Source organism: Rhododendron vialii, chromosome 8a, assembly GCF_030253575.1.
Source record: "Rhododendron vialii isolate Sample 1 chromosome 8a, ASM3025357v1".
NCBI lineage: Eukaryota > Viridiplantae > Streptophyta > Magnoliopsida > Ericales > Ericaceae > Rhododendron > Rhododendron vialii.
In genome coordinates this window covers 34741860-34760084 of record NC_080564.1, presented here as the reverse complement: position 1 = coordinate 34760084, position 18225 = coordinate 34741860, and the positions used below count along the sequence as shown (strand labels likewise).

At 36.2% G+C, this 18225-nt stretch overlaps 1 protein-coding gene across 1 annotated transcript; it reads right to left on the bottom strand.

Moving 5' to 3' along the window:
* Window positions 1–955: 955 nt before the first annotated feature.
* On the bottom strand, window positions 956–2705 carry LOC131335794 (transcription factor MYB1-like). Its single transcript, XM_058371304.1, has 2 exons — window positions 2369–2705; window positions 956–1783 (listed from the first exon to the last, which is right to left on the bottom strand). The coding sequence occupies exons 1-2, from the start codon at window positions 2629–2631 to the stop codon at window positions 1192–1194; spliced, it is 855 nt and encodes a 284-aa protein (XP_058227287.1). The 5' UTR covers window positions 2632–2705; the 3' UTR covers window positions 956–1191.
* Window positions 2706–18225: the final 15520 nt, after the last annotated feature.

Below are 18225 nucleotides of genomic sequence, written 5' to 3'. Positions count from 1 at the left end.
TCGTGTCTCCAATTCCGTTGTTTTGATTCAATCCTATTGCAGTGATGTAATCTCTTGCCCTTTGGTTTCTGTGACTATGAACTTCATATGTATCTCCACTAGAAACAATTTAATTGATGCCTAAGGTTGAATATACCAAAATTTTAAAATTTTAGGGGGTTAAATATTGTCTTGAAGACAGCGATAGGGTGTGTCCATAGTTGAATATACCAAAATCTCAAAATTTTAGGGAATTAAATATTGTTTTGAAGACAGCGATAGGATGTGTCCGTAATTGAATATGTCAAAATCTCAAAATTTTTGCAGGTTATAAATATTGTCTTGAAGAAAGCGATAGGGTCACACACTCAGTGAAGCATCTCTTTCATCTCTTTCTTCTGTCAGAGATTTTATACAAATATATATGTGCAAGTGGCACCAAATAATCATTTAGGATGTGTTCCGTACGTTTATCAATCAAATATGAATGCTGCTGTACATACCGACAGCAACCGGACCGAAATTGTATTGATGGGCTCGGCAGGTCCACTTCGGCCACCGGACGGTCGATTCGAGCTGTCCAAAAATTTAAAAAAAAAAATGAGGGGTCCCGCGCTGGAGTCAACGGCATCCGATGCGTGTAGGGTGCTCGATCCAAACACCCCATTTTTGCATATATATGTATTGTACATATATATGCGAAAATGGGGTGCTTGGATATCGAGCACCCTACACGCATCGGATTCCGCGCAAATCCCCTCGTTTTTTTTTTTTTTAAATTTTGGGACGGCTCAGATCGGCTGTTCGGTGGCCGGAGTGAGCCCATCGAGGCCGTTGGTACGATTTCGGTCCGATTTATGTCGGTACCAATATCTTTACTGATCAAATATATATACAAGCTAGCGGCACCTCATGCGATGCACGTGATGCGATGCATGAAAACAGAGAGGAGAGAAAGATTTATGTGAAACGGTAGTAACAAATGAAGATTTTGGCACATTGACTACACCTCTAATATTAATATTACAAATTTCCGCTTGATCCAAAAAAAAAAAATATTAACATTACAGAGTCTGACGGCAATCGACTTAGCCATAATCAAACGTTACAACATAATAATTATTTTTGAAACATCCCAAGCGAGTCTAACGAGAATAAATTTTTTTACCATCTTTTAGAGAAGATGAACATTACCCTCCCTTGGACCTGGTGTTACTGATCTTCCAGACAATCTATGCCCGTATCCGGAAGAGGTGCCACTGAGTGAAGATCCAAGTCACATAACATGATTTCACCGGAGAACAAGAAGGTCTGATCAGAACTTGGAGATGAAGAGCTTGTGTTAGTGCTAGTATCCCCTGTTTCAAGCCCGTTCTGATCGATATCGCACAACGGTGCGAAATCATCGTGAAGGAAATCAGATAGGAACTTCTCGTCCACCTGATTGAAATCCATCACGAAATCGAGCGAATTATCTTCCATGGGCGCAAATGGCGACACGTCATCGACAAGCCCCGGACCCACCACCCGATCGCAAAAGGAGTCCCGCAGATTCTGCGCCTCTGGGCTGATCAAAAGCTTGGTGCACCTCGATGCCTTGGTCCGGACTACAGATGATCCTGTATTTGGCTTTGGCTCATCAATTCTGGAACTCGATTTTTTACCTCTGGCTTGATTACGGGGCTTGTGGTTCGTGGCAGTACTGCTGCGGTGGCCTTGCACTTTTTTGCAAATGTTGGTGTTCCAATAATTTTTAATTTCATTGTCGGTCCGACCCGGAAGCCGTCCAGCTATCAAAGACCATCTGCATGCGCATAGTCCTGTTATGAATTATCTAAGCCGAATAGTTTCAATTTAAGCACAAATTTCACTATCGTTTAGGACGATTCACAGTTAATGAGTTTGACACGCATTGCACTTTTTTTTTTTGTCAAGAAATGGATGTAGAAACATTGTTCTTGAGAAAATTTTAGTGAAGTGAAGTAAGAGAAAATAAAAAGTACTCCCTCCGTCCTTTTTTAAGTGTCCTGCTTCGTAACTCCAACTTATTAAAAAGACATCATCGTTACATCTTTCACATCAACTTTTTTCTTCACTTTCCCTACTTACCCATCATCATTACACTTTTACTCACTAACTTTTCAAAATAAAATCTACTTTTATGGACAAAATAGACAATACACCAACTTTTACCCTCCTAACTTTACAAAATGGACACTTATTAAGGGACAGCCCAAAATAAAATACTGAACACAAAAAAATGGACGGAGGGAGTATTTTTCTACATGTGTTCTCTTGATAAAAGAAAATTGTGAAAAAGTTAGATTGTGAACAACTATGCGATATAGAGGTAGATTGATAGGGGAGAGAGAGAGAGAGAGAGAGGGACCTGTTTCCAAGGAGGTTGTGGAGTCTAACGATGAGGTCCTCTTCATCACGTGTGATGTTTCCTCTCTTAATATCAGGTCTAAGGTAATTCAGCCAACGAAGCCGACAACTCTTCCCACATCTGTTGAGCCCTGCACTACTGGGAAGGTTTCTCCATTTTCCTTCACCATGGAGTTTGATGTAATCTGTTAGAATTTCGTCTTCAATTGCAGTCCATGCCCCTCTGTTCAATCCTTCCTTTGCACAACAAGGCCTTCTACCCATCTCTCTCTCTCTCTCTCTCTCTCTAAGAAGTGTTTAAACTTAGCTCATATCTCTCTCTCTCTCTCTCTCTCTCTGAAGTGTTTAAACTTAGCTCATATATATAGTACATTAGTACTACTACTAAGGTCTTCCCCACATGTTTCACGTTGACTGAAAAGCATAATATATATAAAAGAAATTTTGAAATTTTAACCTGACCTTTTATTTGACTAGACGGTTCCGAACATTACTAGTCCTACTAAGGTCTTCCCCACATATTTCATCTATGTGCTAAAACTATAAAGTATAATAAAAGAAAATTTTAACTTTGATCTGAGCAGCTCCGAACAATACCACTCCAGCTAAGGTCTTCCCCACATGTTTCATCAACGGGCTAAAACTAAAAACATAAGAAAAGAAATTCTGAACTTTGATATGAACTTTTATTTGACTAGACAGCTTCGAACATTACAGTAAAATGCAGATGTTAAAGCAAATCAAATTGTACCTAGCATGAGCACCAATGTTCGGTGTCATGGACACATCAAATGAATATGATGCAGCACAGTCTCTTTTTACAAAATTATCTGCAACAAGAAACAAAAACAATGTTTGAGCCAGAAATACTACTCCCTCTTTAAACAAACGAATTTGACAATTAATTTCAATTTTTCATTAACAAAAAACTAACCATCTTGCCCTAAATTTTACACCTTTATTTATAATAACAGCATTCTACCCTAAAAATTAAAAAGGAACTAACATAATGAAAAGCTAAATCTAGGTCTTGGAGAATAAGAAAATAATGAAAAGAAAATAGAATCCACCTAAATAAGAAAATTAATATTTTAGACAATTTATGCTAAAACGGAAAGATTCATAATAAAAAATTAATTCAGAAATTATAAAATAAAATTCACATATTTCTAGAATATTGGTCTGCATCGAAATATTTACAAGCCACTAGCACGGCAAACTCCCGAATGTTCGGAGCCGTCGAATAAAATAAAGCCTTTCAGGCCTCGGCATATTACTGTAATATTGATTCTATTGTGGTACAAATATATTTCACTGTAACTGTAATGTTTCTAGTCCCCTGCATCACTTTGGCTTCCATTAACGAAACAACGCATATAATTTGGTGGGAGGCCGGGGAGCCTCGCTTGCTTGCATCAGCGTAATTTACCGCATTTTTTGACACATGTAATTTTTTTTCTACGTTCTATGTGTTTGTTCGTTTCTTTATAATTTTTGTTAGATTTGCGTTATATTTTTTGGATTAATAAAATGTCTCGATAGGAGGAGTCTGAAAAGTACAAATTATGACCAAAAGCAAAAAAAAAAAAATTCACTAAAGACGAAAAAGTATCCAAACAGTTGTATTTTTTGTCTAAAATTTTGTCTTGTATGTACTTTTTCTAACATCGGTCCATTTTTTTTTATACTTTTTCGATTCGTCACCGAAAACTACGACGAAAAGCTAAACAAAAACTTATGAAAAGTAAAAAAATACCCAAAAGTTATGGACAAATAATATGTTCCACTATCAAATGCGTACGCCATTGCTTACATGGTGTTTTCGATAAATAAGTGAGGGTAACATATACGATATACCACATGGCTCGCATCCATGGCATCTGCTGGCAGATGTCTAAGGAACAATAGGGCGCCCCAAGAATGACGTTTTTTTACACAAAACAGACACTTCGTCCATCCATCTCTCGAGTCCATTCCTTCATTTCTTTATTTGGCCAATAATAGCATTTTTTTCAAACCAGGACATGTACATTTCCTTAAAAACTAAACAAGTGACAATTAAAAAAAAAAACAAAAAACTTTAGCTCATATATATGTACACACACTCCTAAGGTCTTCCCCACATGTTTCATTCAACGTGCTAAAACTGAAAAGCATAGAAAAAAGAATCCGAAAAGTAGTGATCTGATCTCTGCATGTGCAACCAAAGAGAATGATTTTGTTGTTTTCCAGGTATTAATATCAATGGTTGTGTGATCCTATAACGATGGGAGCAACGTTGGCTCATTGGACTTTACCTAGGATTGTCTGAAGGGAATATTTGGGGGGGAAAAATATAAAAGAAGAAAGGAAAATCACGTTGAATGCCAACTCAACTGCCCTTCCATGTAGCTGTCCTGGCTGGCTGCTTATGACTCCCAAGTCCCAAGCTAACTTTCTCACACCCCGGCCTCTTGAAAGTTTGTTGAAAATATCGCAGGACTCATAAACCAGAAAGAATTAGGTTGACTTGCACTGATTCGAAACTCGGACTTGGTTGAATAATGCCCAAGTTCAAATTTTCATTCTTACTGGAAGCTAAAACATAGTCCTAAAACCATTCATACGTAGCGGGCCGAACCTTAGTTTTGGTCCCGACATAAGTGTGGCAAGTTCCCTTACAAATAGTGGTGTAGTGTGAGGGCCGGGAACAATACTCTCTGTGGCGGAGGTGACAAGGTATCTCATTTGTTCATCCGCTCCGCGTGTATGTACCAAGGCTACGCAAAATATAAAAATTAATTTATAATTACACACAAAGTCTTCGCAAAATTGACACCAAATATACGTAGTACTTCTCCATTAGATGCGTAAACGGTTTGGTTTGGTCCGGTTTAAACTTTTTTTTTGGGACTGAACCGGACATATATTTCGGTTTGGCTAGGAGAATAATAATCATTGGGAAAACAGCCATGGCTAAAAGAATACTACTCCCTCCGTCCATTTTTAAATATCCTGCTTCATAACTCCAATTTATTAAGAAAACATCATCATTACATATTTTACATCACTTTTATCTCTGCTTTCTCTATTTACTCTTTATGGAGACATCATCATTACACTTTTACTCACTATCTTTTCAAGAAGGAATATACTTTTAGGAGCATAATGAAAAATGTACCAACTTTTACCTACTAACTTTACAAAAGTGACACTTATTAAGGGACAACCCAAAATAAAATACTGGACTTTAAAAAGGGGACGGAGGGAGTAAGATATAACCGGACGCCTTATAATTGGCTCATTGTGCATGTTAATTTTAGTCATTAACAAATGAATTACTAGTACCAACTAGTAGTACATGTTTTATTTAGTGGCGGATACAGTCAATAATCTCCCATTAGCAGAAAGACATTCACGTAACCTAGACCTCCTGATTATTCAATTATGGAGCCGGGTTCGGTTTGGGTCCCTATTTTAAGTGGTCCAATTTTTGTTGTTTAATTGTATGGGGATAATTTTTTCTAATGCCAAGAAATTAAGGCTCCGTTCCGGAAATTTTTTTAAAAAATAAGTACTTATTTTGCCACTTCTAATTCAAAAATAAGAAAGGGCATTCCACAAAATCCTTCTTAAAAAGTTCATTTCACATTTTCAAACTCAAAAATAATGTAAATGAAAAAAAAAATTCAATTTTTTTGCACCGTATTAAAGATCTCAATGAGATCTATCAAACAAGATCCATAGTGGTAGGAAAATTATTTGTGTAAACACATGATTTTTGAGCTTGAAGTTGCCTTATACAAAAAATAAGACTGTTGCTATGATAATGGGCGCCGGCGGAGGGAAATCGCACCCGCGGCCTCGCTGGGCCGTCTCCGGCCACCGGACGGCTGATCCGAGCTGTCCAAAAATTTTAGAAAAAAAAACCGAGGGGGCCCACGCGAGAATCAATGGCATCCGAGCTGTATAGGGTGTTTGATCCGAGTACCCATTTTCCGTGTATATATAGGCCCCCTCGGTTTTTTTTTATAGAATTTTTGGACGACTCGGATCGGCCGTCCGGTGGCCGGAGACGGCCCGGCGCGACCGCCGGTACGATTTCCCTCCCGGCGCCCATGGGTACCTATATAAATTCTACCAAAATAATTATCATCTTTCTTATTTTCCGGAACAACCCTTCTTATTCAACAACAAATAAGTTCTTAATTCCTTTCTGGAACACAGCCTAAGTACCCACAGCATTCGGGGTGCGGCTACCATTTCCCAGGGTGGTTTACTGGTTTGGGGGAATGGATCGATGTAGAGGTTATATTTTTTTCTAATACAAGGATTACTTGAGCTACGCATAAGTTGTCCCGAATACTATGAATTAAACAAAAAAAAAAAAGAAAAAAAGTTAGCAACAGCATTTTACGATTCATCTTAAATGAGTGAAGATCCATTCCAAATTTACGTAATGCTATTAATACTAAAATTTTTTGAGTTCACAGAGTACTTGTTTGTAAACAACTGAAAAACAACTAAACTAGGCATCTACTCGAATTGCAAAATAGTCCACTTGAGAGTTCTCGTAATTTATAGGAAATCAATTCATTAATTCTAAAAGTGAAAAAATGCTAAATTAACAAACAGGAAAAGTGCATGAAATTTAAAAAAAAAAAAAACGAAAAATAATTTTTCTATATTCATTCCAGACGGGACCTCGCAGGACCATAATTGAAATTTTCTATTTGTGCACTTAAGCTCGGTGAAAACTCACCCCATATTCTCTGTGAGTCAATCGACTTCGATTAGATTAAACAGATCTGTTGGGTTCGGAATGCTCTCATGGATTTAGTTACACAATATCATTTCTTGTCATCGCTAGCTCTAAAAACAGATTTACAAGTGCGATGTCAAATACCATAAAAGACTTAATCGAATAACTCTCTAACACCAATTGATTTTAGGAAAAATAGTGAAAAAACAATACTCCGACAAGATCCACCCAGAGAGAAACATGTTCACAAGGACACCACCATTATATCCGAACAACAATGTAACGCCCCGCTATTAGGGAACGTTAATTTAATAAATTTTTCGACATTTATTAAATAAAACGAAACATAACGTTATTACAAGCCAAATTATCCTCAAATTCGTGTTACACTTATTTAAATAGATGAGGGAGGGGTACTAAGGTAACTTTCACTTCTCTGGACAACCGTCTTCTTCTGCATTATTCTGCTCAGCACCAAACTCTTCCAAATTATAAAATCCCTCTGTTCGTCTCTAAACTCTGGCATAAGATGCCAAGATCACAAAAGTAACACCGTGAGCAATTCAGCCCAATAGCTAACTCTTACCCCTATGTCCCATACACTAACAAAAATAATATATAACAATTTATTATTTCTAAAAAAAAAATTAGCATGACAAAAATAATCAAATGTGTCGGTGTCTTTCAGAGTTAGCGTATCGTAAGCCGTGTCATCATTTTTCAAGTATCGATTCCACTTTCTATTTTATTTTCTCGAGCACTGGTTCCGCTGACCATCTTTCAGGACCTACCGGACTCCCAGGCTAAGTTCAGATTTTGCCACCCAAAAACACTGATTCCACTAACCATCTTTTAGATTCCATCGGGCTCTCAGGCTCACACACACACACCTGAGCCATGATTCTGCTAACCATCTTTCAGATTCCATCGGGTTCTCATGCTCACACACACATACCCGAGCCATGATTCCGCTAACCATTCTTTCAGATTCCATCGGGTTCTCATGCTCACACAATTATTAATCTTTCACATTTCATTTTCTTTTTACTTTTTGTATTCCAGTTCTCATTTCTCGTGTCTCATAATCATGCATCATTTTCTCGCATTCACCTCATTCTTTCAAAGCTTGCTACAATCATGCGATGATAATAAATCACTAATTTCATGCATTTCTATTTTAGACAGCATTGAAAATTATAACATTACAACTTATCAACAAACATGCGATTAATTAAGCATTACAACGATAAAATCAACTTTTCAACTTAAACAATAGATAAATAGTTAAACATATAGCACATCAACATTATACTTAGGTGAGCAGATAGAAGGTTTCTACCGTTCTTCTTGGTGGTAGAGCGGCTATGAAATACGTCGGGTGAAAATGCGGGCGGAGTAACGTCGTTTCGGCTTGATCGAATAATATAAAGGGATTAGTTTTTTTTTTTTTTGGGTTCCTTCTTTCTCTCGTTCTCTTTCTCCCCTTCTATTCTCTCCTTCTTTTCTTCTTCTTTTTTTTTTTTTTTACTTGGTGGTGTGTGGTGTTGTAGGTGGAGGGGAGCCTATTTATAGCAGTAGGAAGAAAATTCTAGATTATCTAAAGAATCAAATCAAATCTAATAATATTCAAATCAAATCTTTTATAATCATAACCATATCTTATAAAATCTAATAATATCTAAATCAAATCTAAGAAAATCCAACTATATCTAATAAAATCTTATATAATCTAACAATATCTTAAAAACTCTATATAATATCCAATAAAATCTTATCCTAATCATATCAAATCAAATCCAAACTAATCTTATCCTAATCATATCTAATAAAATCTAATCTTATCTTATCCTAGATTGTTAGGATCATGAACTTAAGGCTAGGGTTCTATAATAGTTGGGTACAAGGATGTCATGGTTCAAGATATGAAAAAAAAATCTTACGATATCAAAAGATTTTTTAATGGCTATCTTCTTGAGTTAAATAATAATAATACAAACACTTTAATAAATGATAGTAAAAGAATTATAATAAAATGTGTAATTAAAAAAATGACTTGAAAATTCGGGTTGTTATAAACAATGGTAGTTAACGCACACAAAAATACACATACTCTAAATGAGTTTCTACACGATGACAAAATCTACATTAATGCAATATGTCTGAGCCAAGAAATTTTTCCGTGCCGGATGGGTACCAACGTGGCTGTGCCCACTTGTTGCCCGAGCAGCTCATTCGGGCCGTTCAAAAGTGTGTTTGACGGTCCGGACTGAAACCCTTTCTCTCCAAATTCGAGTCGTCCAAAACCGAAAAGAACTGCCCAGATGCACCTAGCAGGCACTACGTGATACCCACCCGGCACTGAAAAATTTCTCGTGTGGGGCTCCTGGCCACCTACATGAATTTATGCAATGCAATTGTGTGTCGATCACACGGTTTTTGGCTATGTGAAATCTCAAAGAAGTAGGAGTACTCCTGCAACATCCGGTGGTTACTGTTTATATTTTTCCAAAAAAAGAAGCATAGCATGTGCTACCTAGTAGGAGTACAAATTAGTACTAGTAATTACTAGCTAGCAGTGCACTTAAGTTTATGTGGCTCAAATGCAAGCATGCATGCACGGATGAAAGCCACGGATACAAGAACCAAACAACAAGGGCACATGGAAGTGGGTCCATAAATAACAGTGGAAAGGTGGTCTAGGAGAGATGATCATTGACCGCCCTGGGGCACCGTCACTTAATTGGTGTCTAAAACAACTTCATTTTTAATCATACATTACGATGGACTCTACACATTTTGTTTTGAGTACTTTCATACCAATACGTGATGGAAAAAGGATCTCTGCGGTGTCCGTAGGGTGTAATTTTTTCAGTTATGATCCGAACATAGTTTTTTTGTGCACATACATTTTTGTGGGGCTCTCATCTTTTCTAAATATGTTTTTAGGATTTCTAAAAAAAAAATCAGCTACAATAGATATCGGTCAGAGCTTTCTCAGAAATTGTAGGGCGAATCACTCTGTTTTGCCCTATGATTTCTGAAAAAGTCATTACTGATATCTGTTGCAGCTGATTTTTTTAAAAAACCTTGAAATAATATTTTAAGAAAGATAAGCGGTTCAAATTATCTTTGTGGGATCCTATATGAGCTCCAAAAAATATGTGTGCATGATATGTGTAAAAAACATGTGCAAGTAGCACAGGAATTTTCTAAGTAGGTAGTCCTATTTTATTTTCCTTTTGAAATGGCAATGAGTACAGTCCATCAGAAGGCAACATTTATCAACACCCCCGCCAAAAGTTTAAAAAGACATTAAGGCTTCGTTTGTTTGGATGTAAAATATTTTTGTCAAAAACATTTTACGTAATTTCCGTTGTTTGGTTGTTCAAATGCACGAAAAATGAGCTTTTTTGAAAAATGTTTTTCACCAATGGCCGTAAAACAATTTACAGCCAAAAAACCAGTAAGTCAATTTCCTACGCTACGCACCCTTTGCACATTCGACCATCACGTCTATTGAACAACTGCTCGACAAAGGGATTCTCGTATTCCCTCATGTCACGTCAATACAAATGGAAAAAGGTCCGGTCCCCCCTCTCTCTAACTAACAGCAAGACTCTCTCTCTACCCACTTGCATTTCAAGTAGGCCTGTCAATGGATTGGATCCGATCCGAATCCGATAAGACTCAAATCCGATAGTGGTAATCCGGACCCGAATCCGAAAAATTCAGATCCGATCCGAAAATCCGAATCCGATCCGGAAACTTTTTTTACTTCAAAAATTTTAGCAAAAAAAAAAAAAATATTTTTCAAAAAAATACAATTTTTTTTAAAAAAAAAATATTTTCCAAAAAAAATTAAAAAAAATTAAAAAAAAAAATAAAAATACAACTTCTTAAAAATTACTATTTTTAAAAAAAAATTTAAAAAATTTTTAAAAATAAAGTTCGGATTCGGATTGATAACGGATTTAATCCGATCCGATCCGATCCGTATTGAATTACCGGATTCGGATTATCGGATCGACTTTATCGGATCCAGATGCGGATCGAATTTTTCGGATCGAATCCGGATTAGATCCGGTCCATTGACAGGCCTAATTCCAAGGCACACCATGGCCTTCATCTCTCTCCTGGACTTCCTCCAAACATCAAGTACTTTCACTTTAATACTACTCCATGCAAATTAGATGAGTTATTATTTTGTGTAATAGTAAAATTACAATTCAACCAAACACCCAAAAACAATTGTAAAACTTGTATTTTCCTGTAAAATATTTCACATGAAAAATATTTTTAGCTGTAAAATATTTTACGCCCAGCCAAACGTAGCCTAAAGGCAATTCAATTTTTATATCTCTTGATGTCCAATTAAACTAATTTTTTGCGTTGAATACTAGTATACAGGCCAGGCCTTACAAGATCTATGGTTCGACTTACTATAATGAGCGCAAAGTGTGACAGAGAAATAGAGATGGCAAAAATCGTTGGGTTTCCACATGAGGTGAAAAGAATGTAAACTCAAACCAAAAATGTGATTCACGAAAAACGTCGGAATTGTCCTAGGAATCTGAAACCAAATGTGGTTTTAAATTCTTTCAAAATGCCTTGTGCGCTCGCGTTGTCAATCCTTGCTCTCGCGAATTTTAGTATGTTGAGATGGAATTCGAAAACGCTTTCACGCTTGCGTTTAGCAAATTGGCCACTGTTGATCGACTGGGTCAAATGGCAACACGTGGCAACAACAAGTTGTTTGGTTTGGCTATAGTTTATGCGTGTCAGCGAACTAAGGCTCCGTTTGATTGGATGTAAAATATTTTTACCAAAAATATTTTACATAATTTCCGATGTTTGGTTGTTGAAAATTCCGGAAAATAAACTTTTTGGAAAAATCTTTTACAACTTTGGGTGTAAAACGATTTACTGCCAAAAGTCCCGTAAGTTATTTTACCCGATCATCTTTGCTGGACTAGTTGTGCCCCAGTGAAGAATTCTATTCTTCTATTGCGTGGCCACGTGAACACATTTGGAAAAGCTTTGCAATGGAGGATTCTCTCTCTCTCTCTCTCTCTCAAAATGAAGTCTCCCTCTACCCACGTGCACCAAGCCAGGGCAGAAATGTTCATCATCTCTCTACTTGCCTTTCCTCCAAGTACCCAATGCGTAGGACAAGTAGACGAGTTATTGATTTGTGAAAATAAATTTTGACTTCAACCAAACACCGGAAAACAATTGTAAATTTTCATTTTTTATGTAAAATGTTTTACATGGAAAATATTTTTAATTGTAAAATATTTTACGTCCAACCAAATGGAGCCTAAATGGACAAATCGACTGGTCAAAAACGTGTGTTACAGGGAGGGACACGTGGTAGATGATCGACAAAAAACCAAACTTCACCGTCACAAACATGCATCCACATTCCAGCTGCACGCAAACAAATTCTCTGTCGATGATCGACAGCAAGTGAAACAAACTGTAAACACACGCACATGCATTAAAAACAGTGGAGGACAGAGTTCATAACTAGGTTTTGAAAAGGGCAAATTTCACTGACCTCCCCTGAGGTTTCTGACACGAACAGAAACCTCCCCTGAGGTTTCTGAAATAACACTGCCCTCCCCTCCTTTACCTGAAAATACCAAGGGACCCCCCTCTCCGTTAATTGGACGTTAAAAACGGATGGAAAAGGTTATTTCTCTCTCCACCCACTACTAAAACTAAACTAAACTCCCAACCAAACAAAACCGATGTTATTGTACTATATTTTTTACAATACCTATACTACCCTCACCAAACTCTTTACCCCTCTTATTTATAAAATATAAAATACAAAAATCACTACACTTTGTACCCGTTTCATTTTGAGATTTTGTCTTTATTTAAAAGGATTCACATTTGTTAATCTTCTATCAAATTTTTGTGTATTATTAGTTCGTCTTGATAAGAGGAATTGAAAAAGTAAAAAATTAAGATTTTTTCCAAATATTTTGAGAAATTCAATATTTTGGGTAAAAATAATAATTTTGTACTATTTTAATTCCTCTTGTTGAGATAAGCCAATAATCCACAAAAATTTAACGCAAAACTTGCAAATACGAAAAAATTCAAATATGAACAAAAATCAAAAAGCCTAAAAATCCTATAAACAAACCCCGTAAAAATCAAAAAGCCTAAAAATTCCACTAACAAGCCCGTACCCTCCATTGCCAATAGTTTGTTTTTTGGTTTTTACGGGATTTGTTTGTGAAATTTTTAGGCTTTTTAGTTTTTGTTCATATTCGAATTTTTTTCATGCGGACCTGTTTGTGGGATTTTTAGGCTTTTTTATTTTTGTCCATATTTGAATTTTTTTTGTATTTACTAGTTTTGTGTTAATTTTTGTGGATCATTGGTTTGTCTCAACGAGAGGAATCAAAATAATATAAAATTGTTACTTTTATCCAAAATATTGAATTTCTCAAAATATTTGGTAAAAGTCTTAATTTTTTACTTTTTCAATTCCTCTTATCGAGACGAACGAATAATTCAAAAAAGTTTGATAGAAAATTAGCAAATGTGAAACCTTTTAAATAAGGACAAAATCTCAAAGTGAAACGGGTACAAAGTGTAGTGATTTTTGTATTTTATATTTTATAAATAAGAGGGGTAAAGAGTTTGGTGAGGGTAGTATAGGTATTGTAAAAAATATAGTACAATGACATCGGTTTTGTTTGGTTGGGAGTTTAGTTTAGTTTTAGTAGTGGGTGGAGAGAGAAATAATCTTTTCCATCGTTTTTAACGTTCAATTAACGGAGAGGGGTGTCCCTTGGTATTTTCAGGTAAAGGAGGGGAGGGCAGTGTTATTTCAGAAACCTCAGGGGAGGTTTCTGTTCGTGTCAGAAACCTCAGGTGAGGTCAGTGAAATTTGCCCTTTTCAGTGGGAAATCATTCCGGGTACGATCGTACGTACGTAGGTGAATTTGCTTGAACGCAATAATTACAAAGAGAGAGACTACGGTTCCCTACCTGGGGATCTGACCGAATTCCCGATGCCGCGCCAGGCCCATTCCGGCCACCAGACGGCTGATCGGAGCCGGTCAAAAATTCTAAAAAAGAAAATCGAGTGGGTTTACGCGGGAATTAACTGCATCCGATGTGTTTAGGTGGCCGATCCAAACACTCCATTGTCCGTTAATTCCTGCTTAGACTCACTCGGTTTTTTTTTATAGAATTTTTGATCGGCTCCGATCAGCCGTCCAGTGGCCGAAGTGGGCCAGCACGGCGTCGGGAATTCGGTCGGGATCCACCGGTTGGGATGCTTAGACTTTGCGAATTACAAAGACCAATCACGGGGTATGTGTATTCCTGAATCCATTCATTTTTCTGAATTATTTGCAGTTGTCACTTGTCAATCAGTCACACATGCTCAACCTTAATGCTATACATGCCCCAGAAATCTGACAAGTTTGACAGAGCTGGTTTGGAGTATAGTCTGGAAAGCTACCACTTTAAGCCTACCGCTTTAGGCTCTAAATTTTAACTAGTTTTGCAATCCTCAGTCGTATTAAGGCCTATATAAAAGTGCGGTCTTTATAAAAATCAAGCCTACTGGTTTAAAATTATTCAAGAGCCCAATTCAAAGTAAAGGCTGAGTGAAAAGGTCTAAACGTAAGATAATTCAATGTCTTGTTATGCAAGTCTGGAAGAATTTTTTTAAGAAGAGATGAGCTTTTCAACATTGGTGGGAGGTACGTACTTATGTTCCTAATTGAAAGCCATGAAGGAGTTACACCAAAAGAACTAATAAAGCTCATTAATGTGCTTGTTTACTTGAGAGCAAATAATAATAGTTGTTTTCCAAATAATTGCATGGATTGCAGACATCAAAATTGTTTACTATTCCGTTTATAGTTGCCTCAGGGGAAATGATCTTTTTAAAGTTAATTGATAAAAACCTCCCTTTGGTCAATCATGTCACAGGGGAGATCAAATGGATTACCTGTTATTTATTCCCTCCGTCCCAATTCTATCGTCCTCTCGTTTTATTCTAACCGGCTAAAAAACTAATTATAACTTTTAATTGGTAATACTGATTATATGCAATATGGATCTTGTTTGATTTTCAATAAACTCTTTTAAACGGTATTTTCAAAATCACCTAAAACATTAGATTGTAATATATAATCAATTGAAAAATGACACGAACTCTAAAAAGGACAAAAGAATTGTGACAGAGGGAATATTGAAAAAAAATGGGTGGAAAACTTGATTATGCAAGTTCAACTTGTACATGTGCAGCTAAAAATATGAGAATTATAATGTTCAAATGATAGTTCTTGGGATATTATAATGAGAATTGATATTCACACTTTCTTTTTTTATTTTTAGCAAAGAAAATACATATATTTTCAACAATAAAAAATAAAAAAAGGGAGTGTAGATAATAAATAAGGGAGCGTGAATATCAATTTCCATAATAGTTATTGATTTTGGGTATTTATGCTCTCAAATGCATGTACTTATCTATATGATCTAACCAACTTTTCGGTATCATTTTCTTCAATAGTCGACATTAAATTGCTAATTCAAACATAATTAAAGGAACTTAAAACTTAACACTAAGCGCAGGGCCGGCTTTGAGATTTATGCGGCCTAAAGTTAACTCTTTTTTTTTGCCACGGCGATATACATCAGCGGGGGTTAGTGGAGGTGTTAGAGTTAGCACGGAGAGACCAGAAGCTATTCATAGCCCTGGTCCCCTAAAGGGTCTGTCTTCTGTGGGGCTCGAACCCAAGACCTTCTACAAAGGAGAGGCAATGACTGATAATGTTAAGTTTTTTTCTCTCTATTTCTCTCCACTTATTACCCAAAATTTAGAATCTCCAAAACGAACAAGCCCTTTGGGTTTCCATATGAGGTGGAAAGAATGTAAACTCAAACCTAAAATGTGATTCACGAAAACTGTCGGAACTATCCTTGGAATCTGAAACCAACGTCAGTTAATTTTTTTCAAAATGCATTGCACTTGCGTTGTTAATCTTTGCTCTCGAATATTTGAGTATGTTGAGATGGGATTCGAAAACGCTTCCATGCTTGCGTTTATGTGTACGCACGCGCATGCAAAGTATGAAACTTACGGTAGGAATACTATAACGTGAGTCACTTAGAGCTGATGCAGTAAAAACAGTGATGGACAGAGTTCATAACTAGGTTTTGAAAAGTGGGAAATAAATCGATCGTACGTTGGTGAATTTGCTTGAACGCAATAATTACAAAGGCCGGGGTACGTGTATTCCTGAATCCATTCATTCTTCTGAATTATTTGCACTAGTCGTCAATCAGTCACACATGCTCAACATGCTATATATGCCCCAGAAATCTGACAGCTTTATTTTACCTGGTTTGGGGTAAAGTCCGTAAAGTTATTGCTTTGGCTCTAAAGTTTTACTCTATCCGTCCAATTTTTATTGTTCATTTTCGTTTTTCGTGTCGTTCTTGCAACGCTTATATCTCTCAATCTACAATGTTTTTCATAATTTTGAAAACTTTGTATTATAGATCTAATCGAGAACTATCAAACAAGATCCATATTGCATATTTTTGAAGATTCATATTAGAAGATATAAGCGTTGAAAGAACGGCACGAAAAACGAAAATGAACTATAAAAATGGGTCGGAGGGAGTACTAGTTATGCAAGCCTCAATCGTATAAGGCCTGTATAAAAGTGCGATCTGTTAGGATCGAAACACACATGCACACGATTTCACGTACAAGTATAAAACAGTAAAGAAATCGACATAGGAATATACGTGGTTTCCTAAAACCGGGTACGTCCATGGTAGAGATAGAGCAGTCTTTCTTATTGATAATCATAGTACATAGAGTTTTACAATAGATAACTTTTGTTCCTCCTCTATTCCTGCCATAATTCATATTATGGCCTGAATTTCCGTAATACCCTTATAACACCGTATCATACGTTCCGCTTCACTGCACTTCGCTCCACTCCACTCCATTACGCCTTCAACTGGCCCTTAATGTAGAACTTCTCGGTACCTCTCATATATGAGCCACAGTTCTAACACGATCTTTATAAAAATCAAGTCTACCTATTTAAAATTATTGAAGGGCCCGATTCTAAGTAAAGCTAGCTCAGTGAAAAGGTCCAAGCGTAAGATAATTCAATGTCTTATTATGCAAGTCTAGAAGAATTTTTTTTAGAAGATGAGCTTTCCAACATTGGTGGGAGGTACTTATGTTCCTAATTGAAAGTCTTGAAGGTGTTTCACCAAAACAACTAATAAAGCTCATTAATGTGCTTGCTTACTTGAAAGCAAATAATAATAGTTGTTTTCCAAATATTGCATGGATCGCCAACATCAAAATTATTTACCATTCCGTTTATAGTTGTCTCAGGGGAAATAATCTTTTTGAAGTTAATTGATAAAAACCTCCCTTTGGTCAATATATCATGTCACAGGGGAGATCAAATGGATTAATTACCTGTTTATCTATTGAAAAGACTAGGGTGGAAAACTTGATTATGCAAGTTCAACTTGTACATGTGCAGCTAAAAATATGAGAAGAATAATGTTCAAATGATAGTTCTTGGGATATTATAATGAGAATTGATATTCACACTCCATTTTGTTTTTAACAAAGAAAATACATACACTTTCATCAACAATAAAAAATGGAGTGTGGATAACAAATAAGGGTTCGTGAATATCAATTTCCATAATGAGAATTGATATTATAATAGCTATTGATTTTGGGTATTTATGCTCTCAAATGCATGTATGTATCTATATGATCTATCCAACTTTTTGGTACCATTTTCTTCAATAGTCGACATTAAATTGCTAATTCAAACATAATTAAATTAAGGAACTTAAAACTTAACATGCATTAAGCGCAGGGCCGGTTTTGAGATTTATGTGGCCTAAAGTTAACTTGATAAGCGCTTAGTGTTAAGTTTCTTTTCAAAGATTAATAAGATTTTTTTTGCCAAGGAATAAAAAAAAAATTTATAATTTATTTATAATAAACTATACATGGATTCGAAGAAGAACAGATCTCATGAATAAATTGAGTTGTCGTCGTTAAACTAGGCCAAACATATTCTCATTTTGCT